Source organism: Balaenoptera borealis, assembly GCF_965194805.1.
Source record: "Balaenoptera borealis genome assembly, chromosome: 9".
NCBI lineage: Eukaryota > Metazoa > Chordata > Mammalia > Artiodactyla > Balaenopteridae > Balaenoptera > Balaenoptera borealis.
The window spans coordinates 22,485,649-22,500,210 of NC_138873.1; the positions used below are offsets into that span (position 1 = coordinate 22,485,649).

The window sequence follows — 14,562 nt, forward strand, 5'->3', positions numbered from 1 at the left end:
TGGTCCGGGAAGATCCCACATGCCATGGAGCAACTAAGCCCGTACGCCACAACTATTGAGGCTGCGCTCTGGAGCCTGCGAGTCACAACTACTGAAGCCTGTGAGCCTAGAGCCCGTGCTCCGCAACAAAGAGAAGCCACCACGATGAGAAGCCCATGCACCGCAACGAAGAGTAGCCCCCACTCACCACAACTAGAGAAATCCCGCATGCAGCAACGAAGACCCAACGCAGCCAAAAATAAATAAATTTTTTAAAAAAATTAATATTAAAAAAAAAAAAGAACCCTGTTCACACATGTGAAGTTTGAGGACTATTATATATCCAAGTGTATGAGAATAAGGAACCCAAGAAATGACTCCGGGTCCAAGAAGGGGCCGGGTACAAAGATAAAGACTGAGGAGACACTGGCATCAAGATGCCACTGAAAGCCACTGGATTCGATGAGATCACCTAGGGGCCATCCAGAGAAGTGAAAAAAGTCAAAGATTGCCTATACAGAGACATAAGTCACAGTTAAGCACCAGATGTTCTTCAAAAATATAGTGGTATTACACCATGATTGAAAGACAGGACTCTGAAAATTAGATATAGCTAAAGTTTCACTACGCATTTTTTAACAAACCCTATACTGAGTTACTTATAAGGCACAATTTTGATATTAAAATGCCAATAATAGCCCCTAATGTATTTCTGTGAATTCAAATATTCATGTGGGAGGTGGTGGCATTTTAAGTGAGTCAAATTTAAGATATATAGACACAAAACATTCTGGCTTCACGAGAAAACACAGGTAACTAGCTGTCACAAAGCCTTAGGTGATGTACACACCATGTGGGGTGATAAAAGAAATATTTTAAAAAGATTTCTTGTGTCAGACAGTAACTTAAAAACACATTTAAGTACTTTGATTCCCATGCCCTTGAGAATAAGCGCCTCCTTAAATTTTACATCCCAGGTGCTTCCCTTGCCCCATCCTAGTCTCAGCCCAGTTGACCCCATTTACTTAGTCTAAAAACATGTGTTTCATTTATTCAAATGATTAAAATAATGAAGGTGCATATACCAAATAAAATGTTGACATCTAAAATAAAAAGTCCCAATTTAAGGTTTGAAGTAGGCTTGAAAATTTACAAATGCTATGACCTAACAAAAATGAATTTTAATCTCATAATTTACCTTACACCATGTAATTGGCTCTTGGAGGGTCACTTTTGAAAGTTAAGAAACAGTTCAACACTGTACATGATAAAAATCTAATGTATATATAATTTTCAGATCTCTTTACAAGTGTGCTTCCTCTTTCTGGCAATGAAAGTAACAGAAAGATAGACTTTATAAGGAAATTGAAACAAATACACCAAAAAAACCACTCAAAGATCAATTTTGTTTTGAAGCTAGCAAACAAGTACCAGGGATTTCCCAAGTAAGTAGCTGAAACCACCTGATGGCTTGGAAAAAAGTATTTGTATATTAAACACTAGTTAAATATCTTGATCCATGAATTAGCAATTTTAGCAGGTAATCTATTTCCAGATTTGTTAAATGTATTATTTATAATAACATATAGGTATGTTATAAACATGGAATGTATAAAATCTTGAGTAAATCCCAAGTAATCAATACATGAGACTTCATGAGTAATGACTTCATTCTAAAGGAAAATATAATAAACTGAATAAAGACAACAGCAAAAAAAATTAAAAGTGTAAAACAAAATGGACTTAAGAAAAATGCAGTTTGCTCAAGTAACAAAACCAGATAACTTTTAAAGATCATTCACATTCCTCAAGTTCTTATTGGCTCATTCATATAATTAGCTGTTTATAGAAAATTTGGCTTTCAATAACAGCTAAAAAGGTCTTATTTCAGAGTTGAGAAAAAAACTGTACTCTTTTTAAAAATTAAATATTTTCATCCCAAAAGTACTGTAATTAAAATTAACTTTGTCACATTATTTTAAGTCAACTAAATAACCTTCATGATCTAAAAACTTAATTTCAAATTCCTGTCTGATACTTGGCAATAAATAAAAATAGCAAAGCCTATACTTTACTTTTCATAAAGAACTGAATGAAAACTTGAAAAGAGAGAATTAAGTACTGTGTATTTATTCAACTGTAGAAGAAACAGCTAGCACATTTTTAATGTCAGATATGTAGCTATCTCATCATTCAATATGGGTGAGATAAATAAAACTGAAAGAAGTGTAGCTAAGATTAAAGAAATACACTCATTAGAAAATAAAACAATGATCAAAGTAATAGAATTCACACATAATTCAAGAGGAATGAGAGGCCATGGACAGAAAAAGCCTGTAAGGACAGAAAACGTCAACAAATACAAGGCACACTTATACTGAAGGCAATGTAATCATTATTAAATTCTGAGTTTGAAAAAGAGTCTTACTTACCTGAGGGAGGAATATACACAATATATAAAGCAAATAAGAACAAAAGAGAACTTGGCTTCCATTTCGAATGACAGCTCCACATTCGGCCTGAGTGAAACATCCTGTCATGGAAAAAAGCAACAGTCAGGACACTTAGATTCAGTAAAGCATTCGGTCAATAAAATCTGTAGGTTTCCAGCAGGTACTGGAAAATAGGAACCTTCAGATTCAGCCTTGCTTCCAGATAAAAAAAAGAAACTTTGAAGATGATAAACTAAGCATCCCCTTTAAGCTAATTAGGCAAAACAAAAAAATCCATGCATTTTATTTGCCACTTGGTGGCACCTTCTTTATCAACGAATATATAATAGACGATTTCTTCATGAAGATGGGGAAGTATTCAGATAATACAAGAAAAAAGTCACTTATAAAAAAAAAACCAATTTCGGCATCAACCTTCGGCATCACCAGTCACATACCCATCTGAGTAGCAAGAGGATGTTTTTATCAACCTCTTCTATAATCTCCCAGAAATTTAGGCTCTAGGGAAATGTTTTCATTTTATAACATCTGCTGCTTCACAAATGGAAATATTTAAAAGAAAATTAAAGTGCCCAAACTTTCTTCCTTCCCCTAAAATTAAGTACAGAAGCACTAACGTTCTAAAAGATTAATTTCTTTATATATAATAATAGCTATCAAAGTTTTTAAATGGCTAGTAAACACCAAGTATTATAAAACTAATAAATGACGTTAGATGGAGGGGTGCTGCTTTGAAAACTCTCAAATAATTCTCCGTACAAGAGTCTCATTTTGTTTTTTTAAACATTTTTAAAACTTTATTTATTTATTTTTGGCTGTGTTGGGTCTTCGTTGCTGCACGCGGGCTTTCTCTAGTTGCGGTGAGGGGGGCTACTCTTCGTTGCGGTGCGTGGACTTCCCATTGCTGTGGCTTCTGTTGTTGCAGAGCACCAGCTCTAGGCGCACAGGCTTCAGCAGTTGTGACACGTGGGCTCAGTAGTTGTGCCTCGCAGGCTCAGTAGTTGTGGTGCACAGGCTTAGTTGCTCAGAGGCATGTGGGATCTTCCCGGACCAGGGATCGAACCCGTGGCCCCTGCATTGGCAGGCAGATTCTTAACCACTGCACCACCAGGGAAGTCCAACAGTGTCATCTTTAAACTCAAAATTATCCTTAATGATTTAGATGGGGACATACATATTATATTGGCTTCAGACAGTGGTGTGACACCTTTCATTGACTCAGCCCTATCAAAAAAGGCAAACCACTGAAGGGGGCAGCAGCTGTAAAAGTCAGTCACAAAAAGGGACCATAAATGAACTGCTGAGCAGAAGAGTCATGAGGCAGGAAGAAGAGGTGAGTAGCAGTAAGAAAACTCCAGATCTTAAAATCCCCAAAGAGAGTTACTTTGATTATAAGTGGTAATCGAGAGTCATTTTATTTCTAAAAAGAGGAGCAACTAATAAGATACTTTAGGGCCAGAGTAATACCTTTTTTCCTGCAGGTTGCTTATCTGGAATAAAGTGTATAATACTAAATAGAAAACCAGAAAGTGGTAAGAGAAATACTTGTATAAGCAAAAATAGACATCAAACTGGTTCTTGCACTTGCCTTAAGCCTGCATTTTCAATCTGTCTTTTACTGTTAGAGACTACTTAAATAACAAAGAGAACAAGATCTAGAGGCAGACAGACCTGGGTTTGCTACTTATGAGCTATGCAACCCCTGGAAAATTGACTTCACCACCTTGTGCCTCCTAGTTTTCACCTGTAAAATAGGAACAACAATAGAATCTAGTCTATGGAGAAGCTGGATGATTAAATCAAATCATGTCATTTAAGAAATGTGCCTAACATTCAGCAAGTGCTCAATAAATGTTAGCTATTTTTATTTTTACTACCATCCCGAGCATTCTAATATAAGTGTGGTTATTCTGTCAACAGCAAAACCAAAAGAAAGGACTTAACGAGGAACAGACAATAGGATCAATGTTATAAGCCAAAACCAATCTATTGACTTTGTGGCTACTTCTGGGATCCACTTAGAACAGAGAAGAAATGGATTATTCATGTATGCCATTATTACAGAAATTTAAAATAGTATCTGATATTCAGGACATGTTTTTATATTCACCAAACTACAAGCTCCAGCATCATGCAGCTCCTAGGGGAAATTCTACATGAGAAAAAGGCTACGTTCTAAAGAGCAATTTTGCACAACATTGTAAATCAACTATACTCCAATAAAAATTTTTTTAAAATAATAATAATAAAAATAGAGGGTTTTTGTATGGAAGGTATATTTTCAAATACATCCATCCAAAATATTTGAAATTAAAATCAGTGTTACTGCTTACAAGAAGCAAGATGTTATAGTGAGTCATTAATAATAACGTAATAATAATGGATGTGAACTCTGGAATAGCACGTAGTTACATCCTGGTGCTTCTATTTACCGTATGTTTTGGGGGCAGGGTCAAGTTCTTAAACTCTGAGCCTATTTTCTCTTCTGTAAATAGAATACTATCCACCAAAAAGAACTAGATGTAACATTGTATGGAACTTAGTGAGCGCTTTAAAAAGGGTAGCCTGTAAACTTTTGTCACATGGCAAGTTCACTTTTTTGGAAGAATGGGTCCATTTCCCATTGATGCTGGATGAATGAGGTGTTTCCCATTCATGCTGGGGATGAATGAGTGTGCTTCTGAAACAAAAGAACAATTATATATTCAAAGACGTTATCATCTGGAAGGACCAAAGATGAAGTCTAACCTCCTCATTTCACCAAGGAGGAAACTGAGGCCCAGAGGAATAAAGGGGCAAACCAGTGAAGCCTGGCTGCCAGCCTTATAGATATTAATAGAAGGAAGTATCAGCCCAGGAGAACTCCTAGCTTCTTAATCTTTGTGGCGCATGACAATCCTCCGTTATCAATATGTGAATAGTGGCCTCCTCTTATGTTCCCGTGCTCTCTAAACAATACTCAGGGAATGATGTTCATTAGTTTAGCAACACAATACTATTTCACGTGCTCATGCAACTTTTTTTTGCTATGAAAGGTTCCGACACTTAGGAATTCCATATTCACTCCTGAAGCTATTTTATAAAAGCTGCCTGCAATCCTATCAGACAAGAGCTGCAAAGGACAACCACGGGCTTAATGCATTCCAGTTCTCAGGACTCCATCACTTTGTACAGAAAAGGAACCCAGGACAGGGCAAGAACTTGTAACCAACATAAACCATATGACACGCCACCCTTCATCCACTTTACTGTTTACTGAAGAACAGAAACAAATAAATTAAGAATAGAACAGAGGAAGGAAAGCACTGTATGTCTTCTCAGGGGACCAATTAGCAAAGACACATCCCTGGGATTTAAACAACTTTCTCACAAGAATGGAAAATCCTGAACAGGGTTACTAAGGTTATAAACAGGAACTACAAAAAACACAGTATAATTTTGTGTCACTCAAGTTGTGGCCTCAAAGGTCTATTGAAAAGAACAAGAATATTTTTTAAGTAAAAGAGAGTCATAGACTTCTATAACCTGAAAATAATCTAAAAGTTATGCAATAAAACCTATCATTTCACAGATGAAAAAACTATGATGTTAAACTACTTGCCCAAGATCACATAATCAGTGGTGTCAGAGCCAGAAAGACCCCCTGTGTCACCTGCCTTCCAACTCAACTGTCCTTTTTGAGAACGAAGCTACCTCTATTGCAAACTCACTCTCCTTTTCAATGTATATAGGCTACAAGATACAATATACTTAAATCCTGTGTCAGAAAGCTTTAGAACTCAACCCTTTTATAGGAATTGTTTTAAATGTCGATATGACTCCTTGTAGATGTCATTTAATCCAAATGTATTAAAATCTAAAAAACCTACTGTCTTCCATCTCTTTACTCCTACTGACTCCCCTAAAAGTCACAAAGAGAAATTAGTGAAGAAAGTTTGAAATTGGTGGAGAAATTAACATGGTACTAATTCTCTTAATATCAGCAATAGTCAGAAATAACTTCATTCTCCATATACCAACTGTATTTCTATGGCAAATCCTTTCGGAAAGGGACATGAGTAGCACAGAGAATACCTTAATTCTTCCAGAGTAAAAAGAATGGTAATTTGGTTTATTCAAGCCTGCTTACAATTTTGTTTCATTTTCTGGTTAAAGATCATGTTCCTGAGCCTAAACAATGAATAAAAAGAGAAGTGCTATTCTATTGCTCAATGTAACTTCTTTTATTAAGTTGGGTTCACCCCCCCCCCCACTTCAAAAAGGCAGAAAGATTTATTCTTCAAATCTACACAAATCTTGACCCTTATTTGAGCTATAATGTACCTAACTGGCTTTACCATAAATGAAATTAAAAGGTAATCGTGAGAAATACACACACACACACACACACACACACACACACACACAAATACATGTAAAACTGGGAAAATCTGAAAAAGAGAGGTGTATTGTATCACTATCCTGGTTGTGATATTGTACTTTAGTTTTGCAAAATGTCACCATTGGGAGAAACTGGGTAAAGGGTACGTGGGCTGTCTCTGTATTATTTCTTAAAACTGCATGTGAATCGACAAATACCTCAATTAAAATTTCAATTAAAAAAGTAAACCCTGAAGCCCTGATGAATGTAAGTTACTTTCAGATGGTTCAGTAAAAAAATTGTGTGTGTGTGTATATGTGTGTACGTACAGACAGTGGAGGGGAGAAGAGAAGAAGAAAAATGATAAAACGAATGGGGTAAGTATTTACAATAAGTGTTTCTGTGTAAAGAGTATACAGCTGTTTTTGTGTTATTTTTGCAACTTCTCTGTAGGTTTAAAACTATTTCTAAATAAAGTTAAATACACACATACACATTTACACTGAAGGATATCAGTGTTCATCTGATGACACTTTCATCACTACTGAGTATTATTGCTTTAATCATTGCCAGTTTGATAGAAGAAATAATGTCTCATTTGGATTTCCTTTGTTCAGATTGTCATATTCAAGTCATTTGTATAGTTTTCCATTATAAATACTTTTCTTTCTAGTGATTTGTGATTTTTTAACCAATTCGATACTAAATATGTTAAGCATTGGTCATATCTGCTATAAATGTTTTCAATACAGCAATATTAAAGTTTTCCTTAAGGCATTCCAAATAATTTCATCCTGAGTAATGCTCACAAAGGAAAGTAAGATGACACTCAAGTAGCACACTCAAGTTTTATTGGCATTTTTAGTTACGATTGAAATGTCCTTTAAATGTTATCGCCCCAGTCACCCAGTGTGCTTCTTAATGTCATCCAATGTAGGTAATGTAATAATGTCATCCCATTAGAAATGAAGTGGAAAGATGTAGTTTTTGCCCAAGCATGCCACACACACTGAACAAAGTCTTTTCCTATTTAGTCTAAAGTCTAAATAGTTTCAAGAAAGTTTTGATCATCCCATCAGACATGTAAACTCTTGTAAGACATGGGCAGTCAGAAAAATGGTCAGGTTTAAGGAAGTGGTTGTCAGTTTATTTTTAATATATAAACTGATTCTCTTTCAAATCGTTATTTCCAGAAATCAGAGTGACGTGTCTAGTTGGGCAGTAAAGCTACAAGCTTCTAATATTTCCCATAAGCCAAGAGACAATAGCCTCATTCACCATTCACACTGGAAAAGCACAATGTCATGTAATTTATATAAGCCATAAATGGAACAGTAGCTTCATGCAGCTTGAGACCAATTAATGCAAGTCTTGCTAAATCTATTAAATTTCTTAGGGTATGAAAAATATGCAGTCACTACAACTCCAAAGTATATTTATAAAGTCTGTAATTCCAGAACTTGAGTGTAACAATATATACTCTATCCACAGGAGTAGGCAGAAAATATACTTAAATAATTTGTGTATTTGAATCCATCAAAATTAAAATTTAAAAGATAGATAATATAGTTTATGTTTCCCTTTTCAACGCTTTTCAACAAGATAGTAGGAATATTTACCTTGGAAAGGTTGGTATTACTTCCATATACTCTAACATACTAATATCTAAAAAGAATCAGATAATCTTAAACCATTCCATATGAATTATAAACAGCAAAATGGAAAAAAGAAACAGTTATAATCTGGCAAGAAATGGAAAAACTTTCTGTCAAAATAGCTCAATAAAGAAACTCAAATCAGGGTATTAAACTCCATAATTTTATGTGATTAAATATTCATGCTTTTACTATATAATGACATAAGATTTTTTTAATCATATAGAATTCAAATGGACTATATAACTTAATTTCATAGTCAGAAAATTTTTACATCACTTGTTGATCAGTTTCACACCTTTTATTTTAAAACCTGGTATTCATATTTTCTTCATGTGTAATGTAGTTTTTTCCCCATAAGATTTAAATCACCTAGGAAAGCTGAAAGGAAGCTAGACAAATATCTGCTGTTAAAAACCTTACTATATTTTCAGAAAAAAACTGAAGTTTAAAACAAACTCACATTCATTCAAAATGTGTTGCCTGTATATGAGAACAAGTCTTATATGAGACTGTTGGCTGTATCCCAAAATAAATTCTTTCAGGTTATACCTTGCTAATTCCACTGGGTAAATGAAACTTTAAAACTCACAGGTGTGGAATTACTTCACATGCAGTTTTATAAAAATAAGTGGTTCCTTTCTAATTATACTGCTCACCACCAGGAACAGAGCTGCCAAGTGCTAGGCTTCTGGGCACTAACACTTTTTCCTATTTTGAAAATGTGTGCTGGAGGGAGGGAGGCAGACGGTGCAAGGAATGGACAAAGGCCTGAGGGGCTTGTCTCTTCCCGGGTATTACATTGAAAGAGGAAATTTAAGTGGAAATAAATAAGGCTCCAGAAGTTGGGGGAGAGAGGGCGAATATCAATTTCTAGAAACTCTTGTATATTAGTGGAAGGGAGTAAAATGTCTGTCGGGGTGTCTGCCCAACATTAAACAAAACACCAGAGGGAAAATTATATATTACAAGAAAAGGTAACTTCTGAGTTGGCCACAAAAATAAGCTTGGTCCTTCAGAGAACAACCTTCCTTTTCCCATTCTGGAAGGCTAGGGGGTGCTCGGTGGCCCTTCCGCAGGGTCGCTCTGAGGCACCTCACCACTTGGATGACAATTCCAGAGGCAAAACCCATTAGGTTTCTCTAAGCGTTTCATCGCCCTATACTCCCCACTTCAACTTCTGTACAAGACCCTTCACAGATCTTATCACGTTCAATGGCATCTTCTTTAATTATTTTTAATCTACAAAGTACACCGTGAAACTTTTCTGCGCGCTTTTTTTTAAAAAAAAAAAAACCATTCAAATAACCCAAAGATCCAAGAATAACTTCTACAGTCAAGGGTGGCAATGTGTAAAGTCAACATTTTCTCGGCATACTAGTACCTTCCAAGCTCCCAGGTGCTTGCTGATCCAGGAGAGCGGCTTCTTGGCAGGGCGAGGCCCCTGGACGGAGCAGCCGCGCCGGTGACTCCTTGTTTCATTTGAATCCAAACCCTTTTCCCCATTCTTGAAGCCCTGCCTTTTTTATTATGCTTTACGCCGCGCAAACGTGAGGTTTACCTCTCGCTGGAAAAAAGCCAGCGGCACACACATGTCACAGCTCCGTCCGGCAGCAGCAGCTCGCCCCTCAGTGCCTCGAGGGGCCAAGTGAAGACAAACCGGTTTATTCCGTCAATGCGGTTGAAGTCCTTACAAAGCCCTTGGGGTGGGGCGGGGGGAGGCACAGGTAAAGGTGTGAAGGAATCCTGAGCTGAAAGGGGGGACTTACATGTCGGCATCACTGCGCTGAGGTCCCCAGGGGCCGCGCGGTCATGCTCCACCACCTTCCCCGGCTCTGCTGCTCCGAGTTCCCCGGTGGCGCCGCCCTGGCGCCTGGGCCGAGCGCGGCTGCCGAAGCCTTCTTCACGCTCTTTCTGGAGAGGTCATCGGGGCTTCCCGACAGCCGCTCCTAGCCGGCGCTCGGGGTGGCGCAAGGTGGACGGCCGACTCCGCGGAGTTCAAGTGCGGATCGCGGCGGGCGGGGCGGCAGGTTCCTCCTTACAGAGAAGTTGGAGGAAAGTTAGGGCGAGAACGTTGAAGCTTAGCGGCTGGGTCTGCCTTCGAGCTGGTGCTGGGTGCTCGGGGTACCCCGGGCGCTCCCAGGGCAGTGGGCGGGTGGGTGAAGGGGTCCGTTTCCGTAGGTCCTCGGCCCCGCTGGCGCGCGGCGGCACGTGTTCACCCCCTTTGTGGCTCTCGTTTCCCCCCCCTCCCCCCCGCGGGCTCGGGCTGTTCCCGGGGCCGGTCCACCCGGCCCGCGCTTCCGGCGCCGAGGCTCTGCCCGGGCAGCGGGCTCAGGTGCTGCTGCCCTGGCGGCGCGCGGCGTCTGGCCGGGCCCGGCGCGGCCCTGGGGCGGTCCCAGCCTCGGTGCTCGGCGGCGGGGACCGTCCCGTGGGCGCAGCCGCCCCACCCAGGATCCCGCCCCGGGGCAGGAGGGAGAAGTGTCGCTGCGGGTTGGGAGAGGCGCTCCCCCCGACGGGCAGCGAGGGGCAAGCTGCGGGGGCCGGAGGGAGTGGGAGACTGGCTCCAGGCCCGGCGCGGCTGCCAGCCGGGGGGAGGGGGCGGGGCAGACCCGGAGGTCACGCGAAAGCCGGGCGCCCTGAATCCGGGAGACCCTCCTCGCGAGAAATGAGCAGCTCGGAACGCCCGCGGGGGGGGTGGGCACCTCCTCCTTGCTCGCCGGGGTGCCGCGCCGCCAGCCCACCTGGGTCCGCGCGGGACCCCTCCGCCAAGTTCCCGGGCCACTGCCTTGCTTTTCTTTTACTTTTCAGTCGCTTTTTTTTTTTTTTTTCTTCTCCTTCCTTTTCTTACATCTCTCTCCCCCCTCTCCCTTCTTTTGTTCTTTTTCTTTCTAATAATCAGAGTGAAGTGAGAACCGTCTGTCTTCACAGCACACTCAGCCCCCCCATACCATCAGCACATCTCTTGGTCTCTGCTGGGGTAGAGGGGGTGAGAGTCCCTCAGCCCCCCTTCTCCAACCAAGGACGAAGACCAGCCTTAAGAGGGGGCTGAGCAGGCGGCAGTCGCCATATACCTATGCTTACCACCGCGCCCGCCACAGAAATACAACCACTATCTTCTCCCACTGATTTGTTGACACGTGTAGTTCCATCCTTTTGCCTTAGAATTTCGTCTTCTGTTGAAATACATCTAAATACCCCAAGGAGTGGAAACACTTTAAAGCTTTGCCATTGCCCTTGGTTTGGGTTGTTCAAATCGCTTCTGGAAAGAAGCATTTGTGCTGTGGTATGAGGTGGAAACAGCCTGAGAAATCTGAAAGTGGGTGCAGAGGGATTCAGTGAAAGCCAAAACTTGGCAGGACTAGTGACAAACTGCTTGCTTCACAATTTGGCCTGGGACCCTCCTCCTTCAACCCTCTCCTGCTGCTTCACTGGGACTCTGGGATAGGACTAAGTAAGTCATGCTTCCTTTTAAAATCTGCACCACTTAAAAAAAAAAAAAAAAAGAAGGGATATTAACGTGGGGCTGAGTAGATATTCCGGTAACATTCAGCAGGATTGATTTGCAAATGCAAATCCAGTTACTCAGCAGGGAAAGTCCACTGCCTGGCCTCCAGTGCTCCTATAGAGTAGCTGCCTGGCAAAGGGATCTGGGCACACCTCCTTGGAAATGAGAAGAGAAAAACAAGGACTCAAACTCTCAAAGACATTCCCTTCCCCTTCGGAATTGCCAGTTAATCCATGAAAATGCTGGAGGCAAAACCGAATGCCAGTGCTGTATACACGTCCAGAGCCAGAGCAGCCCGGCTTGAACTGTGAACATGCACACACATGCATCCACACACAGGCCACACACAGAAGTGCCAAAAAATGTACATAGCATTGATTGGCTATTGATAGAGAACAGTTGGGGTGGCAAAAAAGAAGTAGAGCAGGACTTGAACACAGACAGCTACCTGCACAAAGGACGCTGGAACACTGCCACAAAATCCAGAGGCCTGAAAATCCAGGGTGTGTTCTTCTTGTGACTTTTATCAATATTTATTCTGATGACGAAACCATATGATTGATAGAGACATTGAACTGTAGCACTTAAGGGAAACTAAAGTTCTAGTGTCTAGTCCTCTCATACTACAGACAGGGAAATGAGACTCAGAGATGTGAGAGCTGTACAAACTAGCTGGAAGTGACTGGGATCTAGGACCCAGGTCTACAGATTCAAGTGACCAGAGGCTAGGACCCAGGTCTTGCAATTCAAATCAGTCTCTATTACACCAGACTGTCTCAAGGGAAATTAAGTTCCAGTCATAGAATATTATTAAAGCAAAAAACATTTATTATTCCACAGTTCTCAGGTTCAGGAATCTGAGCACAGCTGAGTACGCTGTCTCTCATGAGACTGCAATGAAGGTGTTGGCTAAGGCTGTGGTCTTACCTGAAAGCTCAACTGGGGAAGGATCTGCTTCCCAGCTCACACATGTAGTTGTTCCACTCATAGAATTTTAAAGCTAAAAGAAACCAGGAAACACAAGGGCAAAGAAAGAAATATAAATAACTGAATTTATCAGAGTTCTCCAGAGAAACATAAACAACAGGATGTGTATATGTATATAGAGAGGTTTAAGAAATTGGCTCACATGACTATGAGGTGCCAGTCCAAAGTCTACAGGGTAGGCCAGCAGGCTGGAGGCTCAGGAAAGAGTTTCAGTCACGCCCAAAGGCAGTCTGCTGGCAGAATTCCTTCTTGGAGGAGGTCAGTCTTTGTTCTATTCAGGCCTTCAACTGATGGGATGAGGCCCACCCACATTATGGAGAGTAATATGCTTTACTCAAAGTCCAGTGATTTCAATGTTAATCTCATCTGAAAAACACCTTCACAGAGACATTCAGAATAATGTTTGACCAAATATCTGAACACTAAGGCCCAGCCAAGTGGACAGATAAAATTAGCCATCGTAGTAGCGGAAACAAATGTACATATATCTAAAAGATAGGAGTAGTATACTTAATGTGCTATTATATGTTAAATATTCATAAATTTATGTGCTAATATTGCTATACAATTACATGAATCATAGCTAAAGTATTTCAAGAAGCCAGTGCTTGTGACTGGTCAGTACATTAGTAAAATCTGTGTATTTTGATACTTCTGTCCTTAAACTAAGGATTTGTTCATTTTCTTCAAAAGGGAAATGGAGTGTGTAGAGGCGAGTACATGGTCTTTTAATGCAACAACCTGGGTTTAAAACTTGGTCCTGTAGTTTACTGGCACTATAAACTCTGGCAGTTTACTATGTAAACTACGTAAGGCTAATCTGTAATAACACTTACAGTGTTTAAATCATGAGACCATCAGGCAGACTCAGTGAACTAATGGTACAGAGCACCCAGCATATTTCCTGGAATTTCATAATATTGGTGGCCTCTGCCTGCCCCACATATCATCCTAAAATGGAAAGTGCCAGGCCACATTCCTCTGCATACAGGAATCCTCTGACAGAATTCCAGACATAATGAATACAGAACATCTGTTTGAATCCTTAGCACTGAAGAACACTCAACTAAGAGAAACTTCCTCTTTCTGTTGATTGAATCAAACATTCATGCCATCAACTTCCATTCAGAACAAGGACATGCTATCTTCCACAAAAAGCCTTTCAAATCTCTGAAGACAGCTATCATCTCTCCCCTCAGCCTTCCCTTATTCACTTTTCATAGCCCTAGTTATTTTAACCATTCAATGCCTGACTTCTCACTACCTGTGTGATTCACCCTTCCCTACGGACACATGAGTCATTATCAGCCCTCTTGACAATGTACTCAAAGTGGATTCCATACCTCCCCCATAATAAGAGTGGGATCCTTACCTTTCCTGAACTAAAGATTACTCTTGTGTAAATAAAGTTAATATTGACCTTTTGAACAGCCATATAAGATATTTATAGTTGGAGTAGGAGTAGCTTTTATTATATTGATCTTCTACTGTGTGCCAAGGAGTGTATAAATTTAATTCTAACAAATCAAAGTTGTTCAAGGCATTACCTTAATCTGTAAATAATTCAACCCAATTTTTGTTTTAATCTCTCCTTCTGCCTTAATCAATCGGATTCCTCCCCTT

The 14,562-nt window shown here is 40.2% G+C and overlaps 2 protein-coding genes across 2 annotated transcripts in view; one reads left to right on the plus strand and one right to left on the minus strand.

Moving 5' to 3' along the window:
• Positions 1–10,747, minus strand: part of ADGRG6 (adhesion G protein-coupled receptor G6) — a 133,896-nt gene extending 123,149 nt beyond the window's left edge. Inside the window, exons 1-2 of the mRNA XM_082406053.1 lie at positions 9,832–10,747; positions 2,412–2,512 (exon numbers count right to left, since the gene is read on the minus strand). Of these exons, the coding sequence (XP_082262179.1) occupies positions 2,412–2,512; positions 9,832–9,953 (223 nt within the window). The 5' untranslated portion in view covers positions 9,954–10,747. The remainder of the gene's footprint in view (positions 1–2,411; positions 2,513–9,831) is intronic.
• LOC309635171 (uncharacterized protein) overlaps positions 1–14,562 on the plus strand; it is a gene marked incomplete at its 5' end in the record, with an annotated part of 53,976 nt that overhangs the window by 20,167 nt on the left and 19,247 nt on the right. The window contains one exon of the mRNA XM_082406054.1: positions 10,199–11,898. Within this exon, the coding sequence (XP_082262180.1) occupies positions 10,199–11,496 (1,298 nt within the window). The 3' untranslated portion in view covers positions 11,497–11,898. The remainder of the gene's footprint in view (positions 1–10,198; positions 11,899–14,562) is intronic.